Raw genomic sequence first — 15,429 nt, 5'->3', positions numbered from 1 at the left:
ACCATGTCAACTTTATTTTTTGCTGCATTTTACATTAGTTGGTGATTTGTTTGTGCTGCCACGCCTATTGCATGTTAATTGGATTAATTAATTAACTCGGCCAAATTAATTGCTTAACTTATCACAAGTGGTCAATACATTCTTGGTCTATCACAATTTGTGGCCTATTTTGTTGCTCTTGTAAATTATGCACAGTTGTGATGAAGTAAGGATACAGATTTAGAAGATTGATGAATAAGTTTCAGGGAAAGTCAACCACAACCATGACCAAAGGATTACAAGGTTCAATCAATTTAGCCACCATGCTAAAGAGCAAAAAACAAAGCAATAGTTTCAGTACATGACCTTCAAAGACTCCGTTCACTACATAACCAAAACAAAAAGGGCTAATTAAGACAAAAAAAAAAAAAAAAACTCTACAATTATCTCAACTGAAATAGGAAACTGTACATATTTTCTCTTTGCAAAAGTATTGTAGAATTGCATACATAGCATAGAAATCAAAAGTGCAGTATAAGATGACTAGCCTCACATGGAATTCTGCAAAATATTTTAAATTTTCGTCTTTTTTGCTCTTCCCTTCGAATTTGTGCAAGGTTGACAGCCTAAGATTCTGTTTCAAACCCCCCTCCCCCACCCTCCACACACAAATAAAAAAGTACCATCATAAACACGGCTCTGGTAACTTACTATAACACAAGCATTAGGATGTGCAATACTAATAGGATATTCTACACAAAGTAGATCAAAATATTTTATTCGAATAAAAAAAAAAAAAAAAATCTCACTTTTACAATATTTGGAAAAACCCTATTTCATTTCTTTATATTGGCAGTTGTGGATCATTTGTCTGGAATGAAATTTGGAATAGGGCTCTATCTTGGAAGGTATAATCCACTATAAAACAAGTGCCTCAACTATAAGAATAGCCTGGATCAAGGGAACTCCTCTTACTTGTCTCCTCATAACTTGCAGAAGTGGATGTGGAATCAACATCGGGATTTACACTAGCAAGCTCCATAATGTTTTCAATTTCTTTAACCACCTCAACCATCATAGGTCTGTCGGATCCAAGTTCTTTCACACACCTCATTGCTAGATCCACAAAATTTTTTAAACCTTTCAGGGTTGTTCCCAAACCAATGGCTGGGTCAAGAAATTCAGGATGATTGAATAAATCTTTTGTCTTATCCATTGTCTCCTGAACCTCTCTCACAATATATTTCCCATGCTCTATTGGCTTTCTTGCTGTTAATAGCTCCAACATTAGCACTCCAAAGCTATATACATCACTTTTCTCGGTCAACTTATGGGTCATGTAATATTCTGGATCCATGTAGCCCTGCAGTTGATCAAATCCATTCTTAGTGCTAGATTTTGATGTATTTTTGTGAAATTTAGATAATATTAAGACAATTTTGAAACTTAAGCTTTTCTTCTTCAAGTAATTGGAAATAGAAAATGCCTAAACTACCACAAACTCATACTAGTACTCTTATGGTCCAACAGAAACCACCCCTACTTTGCAATGGCAGATTGTGGGATCACTAAATTAAAATCTCTTCCCCTCCAAATATATAGTGGTTTTGGCAGTAATAGTAGACAGCAAGAAATGCTTGCCTTGCCTATAATGCTTACATAAATTTTTTGCAGTATATAGTTGGCATGGTGAGCAGCTCCTACCAGCTGCTTTGTTTTTCTAATTAGTTTAAGGCCTCTAGGTACTAGTAGAAGTATGTGTGTGTGAGTTTGAAAAAATCCCTTGACAATGGCTGGGCCTAAAACTTCAATAAAATTTATCTACTTCCTTCCTTGAAACATTCTCAGAAGCTCCACCTGGAATTTCAGAAAACTTAACTTGATCATTCTTGAAAAATCTTCAAAAATGTTCCTTTAACCATGTTTATCTTGCTATTACTTTTACTTTAGAAAAGATACCTGACTAAAGTCGATTTTCATTTTATATTTTTGGGATTTCTTTTTTGTTGTTGTGGGTTTGCAAAATTTGGGACTTTTTAAGTCCAGCTGATGAAAGAAAAATTTTGGAGTTTTCCAAGTTGGTTTTGGAATCCTATATTAGCTAGAAGAATAATCATGAGGTGCCATAGTCCTTATAAATAGAGCTATGGCGTAGCCTTTTTTTGTGTGTGTGTGTGCGCGCTTGCGTGTGCGCGCGCATAAGAGTTAATTAGAAGACAATTTGCCTAGAGAGAGTTAGAGACTAAGCTTTGTCTAGTACGTTAGTGTGAAAGCACCTTTAGGTGTATTGGGGATTTAGGTTAGTTTATGTTTGTGAGGTTTATGAGAGTTTGGACTGTGGTAATTATCATTGATAGTGGATATTTTTGGTTGGTGTTGGCTGTGGATGTAGACATGGAGTTTGCCAAATCATGTCACATTTTATGTGTTGCTTTGCTTACCTTTTATTATTTTATGTGTTTTTCACAAGGACAATCCATTGAAGGTGAGCCATATACTATTAGAGCAAATGCCTAGCTAAAGAATGAGAATCATTTCTAAATTTGGTACAATCTAGTAATACTTTTATACAAGACCAGAGAGCATTGGGTTGAGTTTTTGTCCAAATCCTAATCTAGTAATTTCATTGTTAGATGCTTCTGGACTAACCAGATTCTAATGCTCATATTATCAATTAAAGAACATAACAAATGCATTATTTTTGTTGAGGTAGAGGTAAAAAGATTCTGAACTAACCATTGTCCCTTTAACTTGAGTGATAACATGACTCCCTTCACTGTCATCAATTGGCTTGGAGAGTCCAAAATCAGAAACTTTAGCATTTAATGACTCATCTAGGAGGATGTTGCCTGATTTTATGTCCCTATGTATAATAGGTGGATTGGCAAATTCATGAAGATAGGCCAGACCTCTGGCTACACCAAGGGCCACTCTAAGTCTCCTCATCCAATCTAACGTGATCCCTGACTTCCCTGTAGACAATATGTTAGTTTTCAACTAAGAGAAAAAAAAAAAAGAATTAAGATTCAGTATCTTTTGATTTCAAAAACTTTGTTCGAGGTTTCAGGGTGGTTCATTATGTATTGACATAGGAATGAGAATTTGACAAATACTTCATTGGTGCATGTCAAGCTAGATGTTAGCATGTCAATTTTGCAATTGGACAATGAGGTACACTTAAAACAATTAAACCCTTATATTGACTGGCAAGTGGAATTCTGATGCATGGATATTGTTACAAAGGAAAAGGGTTTTGGGTGGCAAAATTCCCAGCATATAGTCACCAAATCCTTTGGCACAATTTTATCAGGATTGTCTACCAAAACTCATTTTATTCTCTACAGGGGAAGTGATCAGGGTCAGGCTAAAGACAAATTGCAATGTTTGCCAAGTTATTTAATTCCTCTCATGTCATCTTTGGATGAGAGCATTACTAGTAGACTACAAAATTCTTATGGTTGTGCTACTATCAGATTTTTCTATTGCTTTTGTAGGTAGATGCAAGGTGTATGGCCTAACAATTATTGACTTAATGGTAATTACTACAAATGCCAGTGAATTGAATAATTCCATGCGATTATCAATTACGTGAGAAATTGAAGTGTCAACAAATACAGTAATTCTTATTGAGTGGAGGAGGAAAGTGGATAGAAGTACCTGAAAGACTATCCTTTAGACTACCATTTGAAACATACTCATACACCAGAATTTGTTCACCTTTCTCAAAACAAAACCCCATAAGGCTGACAAGATTCTTATGATGGACCCTTGATAAAAGTTCAATCTCAGTTTTGAACTCAAGCCCTCCCTGCATAGATTCTTTTTTAGCCCGTTTAATGGCAATCAGTTGCCCAGTAGGAAGAGAACCTTGATAAACCTGTATAAACGTTGACAAACAAGACATTTAGTGACAGCAATTGTTTGGAAAATTAGCAACAAGGTTCAAAAGCTGGTCTTAAATAAAATTAAAATGTTAAAATTAAAATGTTGAAAATAAAGGAAGGATTACAAGTAGCAAAAAGCAATACAAATTTGAAATTTGAAAACAATTTTCATATTTTTACCACTAGAATATAAAAAGATTGGTCATACATATTGACATACATTTATATGATATACTATTAAGGGACAATCAAAACTGACCTTCCCATAGCCGCCAGATCCAATCTCATTGGCTACTGAAAAATGATTGGTGTATTTCTCAAGCTCTTTAAGGGAAAACCATCCCACACCTTTTACCTTAATAACACTACCACCCTTATTGCTCTTGTCCAATTGTGCTGCTTTATTTGACATGAATTAGAAAAATAACCTTACAAATCTCATATGATTAGCCAAAAAGTGCAAAATATAAACAAAAACCCATCTTACAAAAGTGACTGGTGTGTTCAATTGCTCTTTCTGCTCTTTTCTTTGTGTGGAGAACATAAATCCCTGCAAGGAGTATTACCAACAGCAGAATGGAACCACCAACTACAACTTCAATCACAATACTACTTCTTGATGACTTTTTTGATTCTGTTAGCATGAAGAGAGATGCATCAAGATAATTACTAAAAAACACAGAAATTATTATCATTTAAACATAGAATTACCTGTATATTTCTCATACTTATCACCGATAAAATAGAAAGGTCCAAAAAGTGCGGGTGGCTTGAAAGTCTGGTTGCTAAGCATGAACCCAATACTAGAAATTCCCGTTAGATTGAAACTAACTTGGCCATAAGGAAAGACTTTTAGCTTCACTTCAAGATACTCAGATGAAGCCGTAATGGGATTACTCAGAGTCAGAGAGACTGAATCCACAGGAAGTTGATGGGAGTGAAAAGAATGCATGAGAGATTCCTCAAGTTTGTTGTAGTAAGTATTGTTCCCCAAGTCTGAGAAGGACAGAGTTTCGAAGAAGAGGGTTCCTGTGTATGGATATGCACACCTACAGTAGGGGCTTGAAATCTGATTTGAACTGCAGGGAACAGGCTCGCAATCAACTTTTTGTGTCGAATATGAGGCATTGGAGAGGGAAACTGTGCAGTAACTACTTAGATTTCCTGTCACCCCACAGATTGGGTTGTCCTCCAGTCTGTAGAAGATAATACAGTGTATCCATATTAATGAGACATAACTATTATAGGCTATAGAACAATGAGTACATTATCCTGGAAATTTAACTTCCAAAAAACTAGTTGGTCCTTTTAATACTCTAAAATAGAATGGGCCAAAGTTACTAGGAAATTCATCTTACTTCAATGTACCATTGTATGCTTCCTTTTCTTCTAAGTAAGAAATAAAATTGAACTGCAAATCGATGAGTTTGAGTTGGTTGCTATGGGTGGTGCCAATAACCAAGGAGCCATTGAGCTGGTTTTTCTTTAGTACCCTGTTACGACATGTCAGAATAATTGCCTTATAATCATCATCCATTGCAATGAGTGTAACTACCCTCCTTAGGCTTCATACAAAGGAATTACTAATTTGTTCAATTTGGATTTCTCAACATCCATTGCAATGAGTGTAATGCTACTTTGGACAATCTGATAGCCTGATACTCACACAGTCTGTAGAAGGGGTAAGCTGAATAGGGCAACTGGAAATTGTCCTTGAAGTTGTGTGTTTTCCATTATTCTGCCATGCAAGGTAGACAAGTTTTACATCAGTATTGAATAATTTAAACCTGAGGTCGAAAAAGAAAAGCACATTTCTTCTCATATCCTGGAAAAATAAACACCGTTGTTTCACACAAATGCATGTTTGAGCAGAGACACACACATTGTGTGTGTGAGAGAGAGAGAGAGTGAGAGAGAGAGAGAGAGAGAGAGAGAATACAATGTTGTCAAAGATTGTAAGGTTGGGAACCATGGAGGAGCGTCTGATCCATCAAAGGTATTATTGCTGATATCCCTGCCAAAATCATCTCAGTCAACAAATGAAACTCAAAACCAAGAGAACTAGATATTGTTAGGCGACTGAGCATCTTCTTTGGTGGGCTGTAAAGGCTTAAATGATCATTTTTGTTATAAGTCTAACAAACGATTTACTTAAGCCCACACTAACATTGATATTCATATGTTAGTAATGTCATTATTACTTACACGTAGCTGAGGAAGATCATGCCAGTAAGGTTGGGCAGAGGACCAGTTAGTTTATTGTTGGACAAGAACCTGAAAAAAACTATATATCATAAAAAAGCAAGTCTTATAATGTTTCCACACCAGGTCATAAAAACCTTTCTCAAGCAAATATATAGCTTAATTTGGCATGTCTCTTTTTCCTTCTTACATGTGATTAAGATTTGTAAGATTGTTGAAGTTTGAAGGCACAAGCCCACTCAATGCATTCCCATCAATGCGCCTATAGCCAAAAACAAATATTAAACAACAATAACTTATCAGAAATCCATAGCCAATAGAAATCTCTGGTGAATTTTCTGGAGTGTGTGACAGATACTCACAGCACCTCCAAGGCTTGCACAAGTCCAAGGGTGGAAGGAATGCTGCCAGTCAGTTGGTTGCCATCCAAAAGCCTGCCAGAAGAATCAATGAGTTGATAGAAAGTAATGTAGAAATTCCAAGATATTTTTTGTTGAAAAGCAAAAGATGATGCAAAATATCTACTCTACATGCATGCGTGTGTGTGTTATCTCCATCTAAGGGAGACTACTGCAAATAAAGAAAGTCATGGTTAACATTACCACAATATATCAAGATGCAATTTTGGGAGACAATACCTATTCACTAAAAAATTAAAAAAGAAAAAAAAAAGGTGTAACATGTGAAAGAAGCTATTAATGAATAATGATTAAACATGTAACAGAAAAATAATGTAAGTTTAGTGGGGCTATTAGATATATATGTAAGGTTGAATTTATTCAACCATCTAATTGGCTTTATTCCGTGCCAAATTTGCTTGTAATTCAGCATTTAGTAACCCTGTATTTAGGTGGGATTGTTGTAAGGGTAGTGAGTGAGATAGTGTGAAGATTGCTCAAGAGTGTGCAAGAAAACAGAGTGTCGCGGCTGGGACTCGCGACTGGACTCGCGGCTTCAACCCGCCAGAAGATGCACACGTGCCAAGCATGCTGGAAGATGAACAGTCATGCTAGCTGGAGCACTACAGGACAAAACAGGACAACTGGCCATACGGTTAACTCGCGACTGGAACTCGCGACTCAGTCAAGCCGCGAGGTCAAGCCGCGAGCCACCCCTGTTTTGGAAAAACCTGACGTTTCGCATTCCACTCCTCTTCAGTATAAATACCCTTTTAACCCACGATTGAAAGAGAGCTTCCAGAGAGAATTTTGAGAGAGAAACCCTAAAGAAAAACCAGATTGTTTCACCCACAATCTCTACCTTAGAGTCTCATCAAATTCCCTCACTCTCTTCCTCTCCATTGTCAAATCCTTGAGAGGCTTTTATACCAAACCTGGTTCTCACCATTATCATCCCTGTGAGACAGTCGTTTGGAGTTCTGGGAAGCAGTTAGGAAGGAGCCAATATTCATTGGTTGATGCTACGGTGAAGTAGCGGAATCCGGAAAGCTAGAAAAGAAAAAGGTTCGGCGCAACCTCGTTGGAGCAAGAAGCTTGGAGGGCTTAGGTGCATTGGGTAGATTAGGCTTGGAGGGTCTATTGCTGTCCTTGTATCCCAACTGTATTTTCTAGTGGATTGATTACCGCTTGGAGGGCGGCGGAGAGGTTTTTCGCCGAGGTCTTCGGTTTCCTCTTCGATAACATATCTGGTGTTATCGCTGTGTTTGCATCTTCCTTCCTCTCTATCTCTGCCTTTACATTATCTGCTGTGGTTTATTTTATTGTGGCTTAGATAGTTGTTTAATCAATTCCATGTTATAGCATATGTTAAGTTTCCGCACACTAGTTGTTTAACATATTGCTGTGTTGATTAAATTGGTTTTTGGGGGTCTAAACGTTCAAAAGTGTTTTTGTACACGTTTTTGAACTTTCAATATATTATCTATATACATATGCATTTTAACAATATCAAAGTAACCAAATAATGCATAGATCTTTTCATGTAACTTGATTATACCAAGAGATTCCAGATATTAGAAGTATAACTAATCTTACACATGTATCAGGACCATTTCTGAGCTAAAAAGCCGAGGTGGGATCGTTCCTGAAAGATTATTCTGCCCAAGATGACTGAGGATAAGAGAGAATCTTAGATGGTTGTTATAGTTGGAGAAAATAAAGTCATAGGATGAAAAAAATTAAATCAAATTTGATAAATTATTGATCGTTCCCAAAACTTAAAACTATCATAAAATAGTGAATTTAATCATTTAACCATCATTCTAATATTCCCTACGCATGTGAGAGGTAGAGTTGAGATGGAGTTCAAATTGAATATCTTTTGTTCTGATACCATAATAAATTAATGATTCTCTCAAAAACTTAAGCCATTAGGAAATGGTGAATTTAATAACTTAATTGTTATTCTATCAAGCTCATTTCACAAAGAGAGTTGACATACAAGTGCCTGGCATTAAGTAGCATATCAAGACCAGGTGTGATCCCATCAGAGATTGGAATGGGTCCATTAAGCTGGTTGTCAGTTAGATCAAGCCAAAGAAGATTGGATAAATTGCCAATGGAAGGCGGAATATGTCCACTAAAGTAATTAGAATTCAGAGATCTGCAAATAAAGGCAACGAAGTGTTTCAAATTTCACAGTATGTTAGTCCTTTCATTTTACTGCACTAACAATAGAAACTCAGAATGAATTATGTGTATATGTGTACACAAATGTACATTACAGACAGAGATGGTAAATTTTCAGGACTTAGAGCACTAGTAATAGTGGTGCTAAATAGCTATATAGCTATTTTTAGCACCACTAATACTTAAAATACATGCTACAGTAATGGTGCTATAGCTAAACTGTGCACTGTAGCAAGAAACTAAAAAAAAAAAAATTTATTAAACTCTCTCTCTTCTCTCGTAAATTTTTTTTTTTTTTTTTTTTTTTTTTTTAATCTTTTCTTTCTTTTTCTCTCTCTTCGGCTTCTCTTCTTTCCTCCTTTTTCCTTCTCATTTCTTTTTTCTCTCTCCCTCATTGCCTTGACCCATCTCACCCAATCCTCCATCTCTTCCTTGTTCTGGGTTTGTCTCCAGTTTGTGCTCCGTCTCACCCAGACCCTTCATCTAAAGTTGTGTCATATATTACATGGAAGATAGCATCCGTAAGGAATTTGATTCATATTGTCCTTTGCAGTAAAACATTTGAATTACTGAAGAAATTACAGAGTCAGAATCCTTACAGATAGAGTAGCTGCTGTAGAGATCCTATTGTGTCAGGAATAGGACCTGAGAAGCTGCAACCAGCTAGGATTCTGATATGCAAATAAGAAAGAAACATAGTAAATTAGGAAGATCTTTACCATCCAACTTGAGTTCCAGCACAGACTGTTAATAACAATCAATATTTTCTTACAAGTTCAATAGTTTCTTCAAATTCCCAATTGATCGTGGGATTGGTCCTGTCAGGCCCTTGTTGTAAGATAAATCCCTATATGAAAGAAGCTAGTCAGGAAGTTGTAAGATAGATCCCTATATGAAAGAAGCTAGTCAGGAATGCATTACTAAACTTACTGATCAAGTTACTACCAAATAAGCATGAGGAATTGAGATTTTCATTTGATTTAGTTAGGGCATTTTAAAAGAAAGTAAAATCTCCAATCATTGTTTTTGTGATATAATCGCCTAAATCGGCCACAGTGAGATCCACATCTCAATGACCATGAGGCTGGAGGCATGAGTAATACTCCCCATAACTTCACTAACATTAAGTAGTGAATTTTTATATTTTTGAGCCCTGCAGTTCCTTGTAGCTGAATGGTGGTTCAGGGATATCAGTTGGAAATTGAATCTGAAGACTTAAATAACAGAGGCAAAGTGAACATAGAAAACATACAGAGTCTGTAATTCAGATAACAATTCGAAATCTCCAGAAAGCGGGCCTGTCAAACCAGTGGTTGATAACATTCTGAAATGATACAAAGTCAGCTTTATACCAAAATTTAGAATTGTCATGAACAAGCAAACGTGCCAACAAAAACTAGAAAGCGAAAACCAGGCAGAAAGCTTACATGGAGGTCACACGTGAATTTGTGCACCCAATTCCTTCCCATCCCTTGCCACAAGGATCCGGACCCACCCAACTGGGTGGTGTATTCTGCCATATATTCTTGAGAGAAAGCAAAGCAACATCTGCATACGGATATTAAAAACATCATAACTCAATCTCCAAATTATCAAACAAGACTATCTAATATATAGTTCAAAATAGATTGAAGATTCCCGTAAATTGAAAGGACGTGTAACATTAACTAAGGCCCTGTGATGGAATTATGAAAAAAAAATATACATAACGTGGCAAAAAAAAAAAATTTGATACCAAAATTTATGTTACTTCAGAAATCCAAATAGTCAGAAGTAAAGAACCTCTTTATTGGTGATGCATCTTAGTGTTGACTAAGTATTTCCTAGAGTCAAGTGCTGCCGAATAACAAACCATACGATTTGTACTGCTCAGATTCCAGAAACTGACATGAATCTTGAGTAAAACAAATCGTTGTTCAAAGTACTAATAATATAACAGTTACACAAACTAACAAGAAGACAGAAATGAACTGAACTTACAGTCCTGATTTTCAGTCTCGGCTGCTATAGCTGAAAATATGATGAAAACAAGCAGTAGGAACAGCTGACTTTTTTGAACCATTACTAAACAAACCATAGTTATTACTCTGAGGACTTTATCAAGTTGGATAACAAAATCTTTCCGAAACTGAGATCACCCATATATCTAATATATTAAGCAGAGTAAAGCTATCATTGGACAAAACTCAATAGCTAGTAAAGTTTGTTTAAATTTGTAACCAACTGTTTCTTATATATTAACTAGTATTACTACATGAGTATATAAGAACTTGCAAGGAACTTCTCTGCTCGCATTATCGCATATATTGCAATTCAGAACAATTCACCAGTCATGATCGCATATTACTTGATTTTAATTGGTAGGGAAATATATGTTTGTGTGTAATGTATATGTATATAAGGACCAAGAGTCTTATGTACTTGATACAAGTCAATGGACAGATTATCAAAATAATATCTGCCCCATAAAGGATTAATGAGGACAAAATTATTTTTAAACCCATGATTCAGCGTGGTCGATACACTACTTTTTTCTCCAGAAATAATACACAAAGCTAAATTATAATTGGTTGGGTTCTTGCAATTGTGGAGGAAGCCATCATTGCTACTTGAAAAAAGATGTAGCAGTAAGTAGGCGCGAATGAGAGGCCCCTTACATTTAGGGCAGAAATCACATTTTCGTTTCTACATTTTCAAGCGATTCCCACGTTGGTCCTTAGATTTTATTTTTACCATTTTTAGTCCCTATCTTGAAAAACGCTTCTCGTTTTAGTCCCTACCGTTACATCAAAGACAGAAAATGCACACATGACAAACGACAGAATTAAAAAAATATTAAAATAATGTCCATGTGACTTTCCCACCCTTAGTTAGTCACGTGGCCCTCACGTGACATTCTTTCTAAACCAAAAAACCCCAAATTAGCAAGCACAATCCCAATATGTAACAACGTCACATATTGTAGTTGCATTATGCTTATAAGTGGTATAATATTTTTTTTGTTTATATTCTCTATATAGTTACATTGTATAGTCACAATGTCACATATGATGGTAACTACATCACATTTGTTGATAACCTTTTTTTTTTTTTTTTTTTTTAATTTCAATTCTTTATATAGTCACACTAAAGGTATGTTTGGTAACTGTTTTTTTTCCCTTATTTTCTGTTTTCAAAAACAATTTTATATTTTTGAGACTAAAAAACTTGTTTGGCAACTCAAAATGGACAGAAAACAAAATTTGTTTTCAAAACTCAATTTGTGAAGGAAAATGAAAACATGTAAAAGGTTGTTTTCAGTTTCTAATTTTCAAAAGTCAATGAAAACATGCATTTAATTTAATGGATTTGTCTCATTTAATGAGTTAGCATTAGAATTCAAATCCTAGTAACAAAATATTTTAGTATTTTCTATTTTTTTCTTCAAAAACTATTCTTTTTAATTTCAACTAACCAAACATGTTTTTTATTTCAAAAATACAAGAAAATGATTTTTTCTTTATATTCCCACAAAGACAAGTTTTTGAAAACAGAAAACAAAAACTGTTATCAAACATGACCTAAATAGTTCCAAGTCATATTAAATAATAAAGTTACATACTAGTACTTCCATATCTACATCACATTTGTTAGCAAAGTAATACTATAGTTATAAACTATTTTACAACATTTTTACAAAATGTTGATATGATCAACTTCTTATTGGTTTTCATCTAGGTCCATCATTAATATCACTTTTTTATTTACCAATAATCATTTATCACATCAACAGTTTGTAAAATTTTTTGTAAAATAGTTTGTATCTCTAGCATTATTCTTGTTAGCAAGGTAATATTGTTTTACATGTTGGATAATATCATAATAATAACTTGTTCCTTTCCTTTTCCAAATAAGTTACCCAGCTAAGTTTTAATTCATGTCTTTTTTATTTTATTTTAGTTATCCTTTTATTTTATGGGAAATGTTAACAAAAACGCTTGTTAACATTTCCTTTTTTGTGTCTTACTTAAAAAAAAGAATAAAATTATCAAAAAAGATAAATAGAAAAATACCAAAAAATGTCAAAAATTAAAAAGTTGTCAATAACTGCGTTGTTGATGGACAACAACCCATATTTTCTTACGTATCAGCGAAGCCAGAATGTTGTACTTTTGCGAGTGATTACCGATAAAGGCTGTCTTATAGTTTCTTTTTTGGTAAAGGCTGTCCTAGTTTCTCATGTTGGCCTGTTGTCTATGTCACACGGTCGTGATTTACGGACAGGCAAAATATGAAAGAGAAATACTTCTCTAATAATTTACCAAAAAAAGAAAAAGAAAAAAAGAAATACTTCTCTAATATCTTAACCAAAAAATAAAAACTTCTCTTAATACTCCAATATTTTAGTCATAGACACGGCTTTGAACTTTGAAGCAGTCAAATTGAAGAAATATGTTATGAAACTATGAATACCGGACAGAAAGTTTGGTTAAAAAGCAATAATTGCGGAGCCTTTTTTTTTTTGGAGAAACAGCCATGTTATAAGTTTTTATTTTTTATTTTTATACAAGATAGAAAATTTACTCTAATTTATTCTAAGTGTATATGTGTGGGAAGTTTCCCTTTAGAAACTTGAACCTCAATTTTTGCCCTCCACACTCCACAAACACTTACACTTGTAGAGCGACCATCGCACCAAAGGTGTGTAATGATGTCATATTATAAGTTTAAATGGTATAATATATGTTTGTTCAGGGGCACTTAGATAGTTGATTCAATAGACTTAAAAAGAGGAAAATTATTGAATACTCCGGAAGCATCATAAATGCATACTCTTCCCACTCACATAAATTGTTGGTTCTACCATGAATTTAATTAATGGAACTCATAATTTTGTAAGAAAGAAGAGTATGTATTTATGGTTATTTGGGAGTATTATATAATTACCCTTTAAAAGATGTGTCATAAACTTGGAGAAAGTCTAGAGGTCCCAAGTGTTATTTACCATGCTATCAGTACATGGAGTTTTGAAATGTTTCATGGGTAGGAAGTGGAATAATTTTATCAAAAATTGTAAAACTACTTACTTAAAAAAAAAAAAATTTAAAATCATATCATATTTACAAGGAAAAAAGAAAAAATTTTGTTTTCAACCATAAAATTTGCATGAATTTTTTTTTCTTTTTTTCATACCTAAAAGTCTATGCTTTATTTATTTATTTTGGGTCCCAAGGCTATTAAAAAATTTACATATATATATTTTTAAAGTAACTATCTTTTTTTCCATCCCTAAACTTTAAAGAAAATTTTCATATTGTACACATGACCAATAGTTGCATGACAAGTGATCACTTCATGCGTGTCTTTTTTTCTTCTTTTTTGTTTTGTTTTGCTTTATGATCATAATGCAAAAACACCCTTTGGGGTTTGGGTAGTTGCAAAAACACTTCATAGGGTTTCAGTTTTTCTTTATGACTCCCTAAGATTTCAATATTCACCAATTTGACCCTAGAGGCTAATTTTAGAATTTGTGTTGACTACGGATGGAAAAATCACATAATCATATTAAGAAGACTCAACAATTGATTTATGTCACTGGCCACATAATCTTTTTGTCCATAAAAGCTAATGAAAGTTAGTCCTAAAGGTCAATTTGGCGAATATGAAAATCTCAAGGAGTTAAAAGAAAAAGTTATAACCTCATGGGACATTTTTGAACTTACACAAACTCTAGGGAGTGTTTTTACATTTAAGCCTTATTTTTTTATAATTTTTTTTTCTTAATATATATTTTTTATATATATAATATATATATTTATGTGGTAGTCTAAGTCAGACCTGTTAAATTCTCTAATAGGACCTAGTTAAACATGTAAGATAAAGCTTAATGAGAATAAGTGCTCGTTTGTTTTAGCTTTTAGGGGCTGAAACGCGCGTTTGTTTAAAAGCTGGACAGAAATCACCGTTTGGTGAAGCAGAAACGCAACTTTTATATAAATTTGCATTTTGGATGAAGGCATAAACACGCAAGACAATTATGGACCTCTGGAGGTCCATAAACAAAAAGTCGAATGCGCGTTTGAATGGTATCCGTTGGGCTCTGCCGAAAAATACCGAATTACCGTTGATAAATGGCTTCAGTTCTCAAATGCTCAATGCCTCTCATCTCTTCTCTGCTCTGCCCTCTCCGTGCTACTACAAGTCTCTCCATGGTAAGTCATCCATGAATCTTCTTCCTCTTCTTCTTCTTTCTTCATCTTCTTCAACGCGCACTGATCTGTATTTTTTTTAAATTTTATTTATGTCTAATCTGATATGAGAAATACATTTTGAAGGTAGAGATTTGATCAACAAAACACCAAGCAACACTGATCCGTTGACTTCATTGCCATCAACGAAGGAAAAGAGCGAAACTTGGATGTGGGTTTGGCCAAAAACACAGACCCAAATGCTCCTTTGCCCAGCAATGGGCCTTTCTCCCACAATCCTGCATCAACAACACTGCCAAGAACCAATAGACAAAGTGCTAAGAGAAAAGGGAGAAAAAAAAAAAAAAAAGACGAAGAAGGAGAGCTCTGAATGTTCTGGAGTTTGGAGGAATGGCAGGGGAAAAAAAGGAGGAAAGAAGGATAAAAAGGAAAAGAGAACGGGTATGTGTGTGGAGGAGAAAAAAAGAGGGAAAAAAAAGGGAAAGAAATGCCGTGTGTGGAGGATAAAAAAAGAGGGGGAAAAAAAGGAAAAAAGAAGAATGAAATATTATCACAATTTTTTCACAATAAATTTTAAGGGGTAGGTTA

At 34.6% G+C, this 15,429-nt stretch overlaps 1 protein-coding gene across 5 annotated transcripts; it reads right to left on the bottom strand.

Annotated features, from left to right (window-relative positions):
- Positions 1–659: 659 nt before the first annotated feature.
- Positions 660–10,957, bottom strand: LOC126710771 (leucine-rich repeat receptor protein kinase HPCA1-like). Of its 5 annotated transcripts, XM_050411218.1 has the most exons (20): positions 10,634–10,941; positions 10,436–10,518; positions 10,081–10,201; positions 9,906–9,977; positions 9,426–9,500; positions 9,253–9,324; positions 8,466–8,627; positions 8,060–8,134; positions 6,428–6,499; positions 6,256–6,327; positions 6,069–6,137; positions 5,803–5,877; positions 5,530–5,601; positions 5,222–5,356; positions 4,575–5,059; positions 4,351–4,497; positions 4,123–4,262; positions 3,637–3,856; positions 2,716–2,951; positions 660–1,342 (listed from the first exon to the last, which is right to left on the bottom strand). In XM_050411218.1, exons 4-20 carry the CDS (start codon positions 9,974–9,976, stop codon positions 914–916), a joined length of 2,607 nt encoding a protein of 868 aa, XP_050267175.1. In that variant the 5' UTR covers position 9,977; positions 10,081–10,201; positions 10,436–10,518; positions 10,634–10,941; the 3' UTR covers positions 660–913. The 5 variants fall into 5 exon arrangements, with proteins under 5 accessions (XP_050267175.1, XP_050267172.1, XP_050267173.1 ...); XM_050411215.1 differs by lacking the exon at positions 10,436–10,518 and having other exon boundaries at positions 10,634–10,942; XM_050411216.1 differs by lacking the exon at positions 10,436–10,518 and having other exon boundaries at positions 4,123–4,259; positions 10,634–10,939.
- Positions 10,958–15,429: the final 4,472 nt, after the last annotated feature.

This window comes from Quercus robur, chromosome 2, assembly GCF_932294415.1.
Source record: "Quercus robur chromosome 2, dhQueRobu3.1, whole genome shotgun sequence".
Lineage (NCBI taxonomy): Eukaryota > Viridiplantae > Streptophyta > Magnoliopsida > Fagales > Fagaceae > Quercus > Quercus robur.
Note: the sequence above shows the minus strand (reverse complement) of the source record. Positions and strands in the feature narration are given on the sequence as shown.